The sequence below is a fragment of the Morone saxatilis genome, unplaced genomic scaffold, assembly GCF_004916995.1.
Source record: "Morone saxatilis isolate NCDOM2014 unplaced genomic scaffold, NCSU_SB_2.0 Contig12, whole genome shotgun sequence".
Classification (NCBI taxonomy): domain Eukaryota; kingdom Metazoa; phylum Chordata; class Actinopteri; family Moronidae; genus Morone; species Morone saxatilis.
In genome coordinates, this window is record NW_023339674.1 from 10,471,425 (window position 1) to 10,477,678 (window position 6,254).

Here is a 6,254-nt window from a genome sequence, read left to right on the forward strand (position 1 = left end):
CACACACACACACACAAAACAATCCAATCTCAAGCTACTTTGCTCCTCTAGATGGGACCTGGGATGCATAAAGATGAGCGATGATGGAAACCGCAGGCCATCTTGGGTGTGACTGCACATCAAACCACATTATCTGCCTCCAGTGTCCATGACCTCCACCCTCTTCCCTGGGGCAGGGGGGCAGGAGGGCACTGGTACTCATTGGACAGGTGTGGTAGAGAATTGGGGAAGGATTTATGAGGCAGTGGAGGTGTGGAGACGAGATGGCTCAAGAGTTCAGGGAGAATCTATTCCAAATCTCTTAAGTCTGTAGTAATGAGTGCAGAATGAAGACTGACTTTGACTTTGACTCAAGTGACCGGACAGACAACCGTGGCTAGTTCTTTTTATGAGTCATGAAACCAATTAAGCCTGAGCAAACAAGGGTGAGACACTCTACTCCTCCACATCTGGAATGTCTTTGTGCTTATCATTGATCTATGTAAGGTCTATAATGTACCACACCACTCATACAACAAGGCAGTGTTTATAGTCTGCAGCTCTTATTACCTCATTTGAGTCTGTGCCGCAGGGTGGCCCACCATCTTTTCCAGGGGTCAGAGGTGTGCGTGTGGTGTTGGGTCCATCCAGCCCCTGCGGGTGCTTCCTATATTTCAGGAAAATATACTCGTCAATTCACAATCAATTTTATTTAAACTCAAATTGATGATTGAGGCAAAGTAAGAAGTAAAACAATATAATGCAAGCTAAAAAAACAACAACTAAACAGTTCATGTATATTAAACTGGAGGATTATACTTTATGTAACAAAAGGAAAGGCAATCCACTTTGTTACAAAGTGGTATTATGTATTAGCAATACAAAACAAACTGCCAATACCATAGCATTCAATTAAACAAAAAACAATATATATGAATATTTTTCCTTATTTTATACATGAAGCACAAAGTTGCATACCATATAGTGCCTGGCGGTATGACCACAGTATTTTTTAAGATTCTGACAGTTTCAGTGTATGTCACCATATTTGTTTATTTTTGCAAGACAGAGTCTTTATATAGGTTTATAGTGGCTTATATTTACTGTCAGGAGCACACACATAGAATATTTCATCTATACAGGGTTTTCTTGCCCACACAATAATACAATATATGAAGCAATTTATATTGTGCAAACATAGTAAAAACAGAACTGAAAAATAAAAAAAATTGCCAATAACTTTACTAAAAAAGTATAAACAACATAAACTGACAAAAGATACTTAAAGTATTTAGGTATTCAAAGGGATATTTCTCAAATGTTCTATTGCACAAGAAACAAATAATTTATAGCAGTTGTTTCAGCTATGCAACAGTATGGTGCTATACAAAAAATTAATATCATAGGGGAAAATTAAAACTTGTATACTAGTTAATTCAGTATATCGCCCAGCACTAAGTAATACCATACTGCAAGACAAATTCCTGTTGAGGATGTCAAACTCTTGAACTTTATCCTTGGATGGTAGTGATCTCACTTTGTACCAGCTGTGCACAACAGTTGTATCCAGCAGGTGGAGCCAGAGGAACCCAGGCAACAGTCAGTCTGACAAACTGCTCATTTTACAGCACAGTGTTTCATTTGATACCTCAGAACCCTGTCTGCACTTATTACTTCGTGGTTTAACATTTTATTTGAGGTAACCTTGTAAAGCGCACCTGTCAGCTCACCTCTAATGATTTAATGGACACATCTTGCCTTACTTCCCAAGTGTTTTAACCACACGAGTGTCTTTTACTGTAGCGGGTGATGCCCTGACTGTGCACATGTGGATCAAGTAAATGGAGCAATAAAGAGAGAGCAAAAAGTATTTTTAGGTTATTTGATGCAGTTCTAAGGGCCATAGTTTTGTGGGGCTTGGGATATTTTCTGCTGGCAATTTCTGCTGTCTGAGGCCACTCCGCAGCAGAGAAACTGACTAAGGCAAAATCGCAATAGTGCAATATCCAAATTGCAGAAGCTGCATTTTTTTTGATAAAGGTAAAATATGTGACAAACAGCATTATAATAAAATATGGTAATTCTGAAGAGATGCCCTGACTTACAAATCTTGTTCACCAGATTTAATAAAACTCTGATTATTCCCACTAATGACAAATCCTACTGAATTGCAATATCTGTCAAAATAATCATTTCACCATATTGTGCAGCCCTAAAACTGACTGATAACAAAGGGAGAGGGATTTTATGACATGAACCCAGGAGGCTACAGTAATGACCAAATGAGCCATGGAGACCCTAGTAACATGGCATTTAAGCAGTAAAAAGCTGCACTTCTAAAATACTATTCGGAAAAGTAACTTGAATTTTCTGCCTTAGTTTAGTATAAAGCTCATTTCAATGATGAGTCATTAGGTGAAAGCCTTAGATTATATTGCATCAATCAACACTCAACTGCATTTTAAAATGCTTTGAGCAGCCCTGTAGGAGATGACACATGAGGCAGCATGTCTCTTTTAAAGCAGGGCTAATGGGATTAATGGAGCTCTAGATTGTGTCATACAACAAGATCAACCACTGGGTTTAATACCTCAGGTTTCACGTGTTAATGGGGTAAGCTTGTTGACAAAGCTCCGGAAAAGACTGAAAAAACACAAACACACCCACTTTACATTGAGAGGATTTCAATAGACTAGTCAGGATTTATGGTATTGTTTTCTTGTTAATCCTGGTGATTGCTACATATAACTTATTTTATCACACATGTTTACATATTAACAATATTTTTAAATGCAGCTATTAGCTGACAATAAGTGTAGCTTCATTTATGTATCAGGATCTCTTTTGATTTGATTAAAGCATGCTACATATGTATATTATATAACAAACTAAGGCATGAAAATCCTGAATCATGTGTTTAAAACAACTGCTAAACTGCAATAAATTTATGAATTCTATTATGTGCTTTAAGACTGAGGTTTGTGAAAGATAAATGAAAGCATACCATACATTTGCTTTACAAAACTATTATGTGTATGTATCACTGCAAAACAAATCTTCCCCTGTAGCATGAAGAACACTAAAAACCATTTGTCCCAGGTGTGCTAAAGCTTTGACACTTACCTCTCCGGTGAATCGTCCTGCTGATGCACATTATTCTCCACCAGGCTCCGACTGAGGGCTGACTTCATGTTCGCCTCCATGCCTCTCTTGTCTTGGGCTGCCAGACCGTGGGACAGGCCGTCCAAAGCTGGGTTGAGAGATCTGGACATGTAGGTGTCTGCTGAATGAGGCCTCTGGTGGAAGGGTGAGGTAGGGCAGGGGGACAGGCGGTTGATTAACGGAGTGAGGAGGTCGGCGTGGCCGGCCTTGCTGGGCTTCACCAGACGGTCCACGTGGATGTTGAGGGTCTTCTGCTGGAAGGCGCAGGAGAAGGCACCCGGAGAGAGGTTCTGCAGCCAGGAGAGCAGCGACAAGTCCAGTTCATCACAGCCGTTCCCGCAAAGCAAGTCCACGCCGAGCAACACCTCGCCCTCTGTGATCTCCTCGCCAGTTGCTTTACTCTAGAAAACAGACACAGTGGAGTTGTGACCATCAACCTTGACTCAAATTGTTGAATTTTTATGATTTTGAAATCAGACATACCAAATTGTAAAACTGAATTTTTAGTGTGTCATATTACCTGACAGAACTCGACGCAGCACTCATAAAGAATCCCTTTGATGAGCAGCTGGAAGAGGCGGTTCCCACTCGCTCTGAAGCCCGCCTCGCTCAACTTCCTGTCCGCAGGGATGAATTCCGCCACCATGGCACAGGCTTCCTCGAAGCAGTGGACACGTGCCGTGCTTGGGTTCCAGTCTTTGAACTCTGCGTGGTGGGTGAGGCGCGGCAGGGTGAGGAGGAGACACAGCTTGCTGTAGTCCTCCTTGGTCGGGCAGTATTCCTCCAGACTGTGGAGGCACTTCACTGCCTCCTGCATGGTGAGCTCCAGCTGTAGTTGACAAAAAAATATCAAAGAGGACAAATGAATATATAGTCCTTGAGATGTTTTTTGTAGAACCCCACTGGTATGTGTGTGATAATGAAGGAGGATTAGCTGTTCAATAAGAATGTAGCATATCAGACAATGTTTAAAAGGCCTTAAGGATAGCAGCCAGTAAAACCTGCAGGCTGCTGTATCTTTGTTCATCTTATTTAAGTCAGACTATTTTTTAAATTGCCAATGCTAGCTTCCTAATTACATATTTACGTACATTGTGAGGGTCTTCGGCAGCGGACATGGCGTTATTTACGCACAGAGCTTCCAGAAACTTCTGCTTCAGAACGATGTAGCGGAACCTGGAGACACAAACCTCAGAATTAAGAAATATATTTTATAGGATATGAATTGATTAACCCTCATGTGAGCTGGGTGGTTGAATTATTTTGATAACCTTGATATTTAGTTAGATAGGACAACTGAGTTTAAAAATTAATTGCCTGACTGCTTAGTGGCTGGTAAGAAACAGAGGATCTCAGTCATATGACATGATCGCGCCACAGTACTGGGATCTGACCTGATTCAGCTCCTAAAGCTACCAGTCTCCTGCTTTACTGGCAAGTCCAACTCAGTCACCAGTGAAGGGAAACATCATTAATACTGTACTTAACAAATTATCAAAGCCACTCTGGTTGCCCCTCTAAAAGCCACTCATTAAATATGTCTTACAGATGACAGCTACGGGCAGTTAAAGGGTTGATGTAAAGCAGTCAGATTAAAAACTGTCCGATTAGAATAACCCCGACATCATTCCTCTCACCTTTTCTTGTCAAACTTCTCCATTCCTTCTAGAGGTTGAATGAACTGCATCACCTCCTCCCACTGACCGTCCAGAATGAGTTGCCTGTTGAAAGCAGCAAATGAACACTTTAACAGGCCTCTGAAAAGCTAGCAAGTCAAAAATAAGATAACACTGGGATCAGGCCTGTCAAAAGTAATGAAATACAATAGAAGGAAACATGCACCTGTGGAGACTGACACATGTACAAACCCAGATCCTAACAAACACATATGCCTGAATCCTTTCAGGATTTTATAGTCTCCTATTTGCCAACACGAGTCTGCTGCACAGTCATACCTGAGGAAGAGCATGTCATCAGAGTAGAGTCCATTAATGACGCCGCTCTCCTTCTCTAAGGCCAGCATGCTGATGTGCAGCTTCCTGGAGTTCAGAAAGTCCAGCATCACCTTGATCACCTCTGCCTCCTTGATGCTGATTGTCTCCTCTGCCGTCATGATTGCAAATCTGTGGTGGCAGCTTACAGCTGGCTGGAGTGCAGATAGGAGAGAAGAAAAACGTATAGTTATGATTAATAACCTGATTTCTTTCACCCAGAAACAAAGATTAAACTGATTTGTTGAACCAACAAGGATTTTGTCAATTGCTAGTGTGTGTATAACTGCCATAGAAATCTCATATCATTACTAACATAACATGTGTTGTTGCCTGGCCCAAAGTCTATCTTTTAAGGTTTTTCAGATGTATCTGCTGCCAGATTTTGGGTAAAAACATGAGCTTCTTAGATTGAAAAAACATCGCAGATAAGTTCTCTGTTGACCAGTAGTTACTAAACAGCATTATCTGTCACTGTGTGCACTGAGATGGGTGTGAAACGAGCAGAGAGGGTGACACAGACACCTTAAAAGATCAATGCTAATTATGTAAACACTGACAAATACACAGGCAGGCTTCTCTTCCACACTGGCACACACTGGTTTACACACTGAGGACCAGTTACAGTATATTCCTGCATAACTCCTGCATGCATGCCTCTAGTGTGTTCAGCTTTTCAGTAAAACACTGATCTGTTTTTAGATGTTATTTTATTTTATATTTAAATGTGATTCTGGTGTGCCTGTCCCTCTAAATAGTTAGTGAAAAGAGTGAGCTCTCTGGTAGTTTTTCAAACCTTTTGGCACAAACATATCCAAAGTGGTGCTGTAGCATCCTTATCCTAACAATCACATGGGGGCTTGCAGTGTCTATTATACGTTAAACATTTAAAAACTTACTGCACAATACTATTCTTATAGTGTGGATAGTTTCCCATGATCCTCGTAATAATTATCTTGCAGTTCACTTCGGTCTGGCTGTAAATGGTTGATCACAGCGACATCACATAGGGAGCTATTGTGTGATCCAGTGAGAGGCTGAGGGGGGGGGCAGTGATGCCTCGGGGTGTGTGTACTGGAGGTAGAGCAGCCGGTGACACCGCCCTGCCCCCCCCCCCCATAT

At 41.3% G+C, this 6,254-nt stretch overlaps 1 protein-coding gene across 1 annotated transcript in view; it reads right to left on the minus strand.

The window, feature by feature from the left end:
* Nucleotides 1-5,287, minus strand: part of LOC118322130 (WD repeat-containing protein 47-like) — a gene marked incomplete at its 5' end in the record, with an annotated part of 9,723 nt that extends 4,436 nt beyond the window's left edge. Inside the window, 6 exon segments of the mRNA XM_035653718.1 lie at nucleotides 550-646; nucleotides 3,103-3,542; nucleotides 3,662-3,970; nucleotides 4,233-4,317; nucleotides 4,779-4,862; nucleotides 5,097-5,287. Of these exon segments, the coding sequence (XP_035509611.1) occupies nucleotides 550-646; nucleotides 3,103-3,542; nucleotides 3,662-3,970; nucleotides 4,233-4,317; nucleotides 4,779-4,862; nucleotides 5,097-5,254 (1,173 nt within the window).
* Between the last annotated feature and the right edge of the window lie 967 nt (nucleotides 5,288-6,254).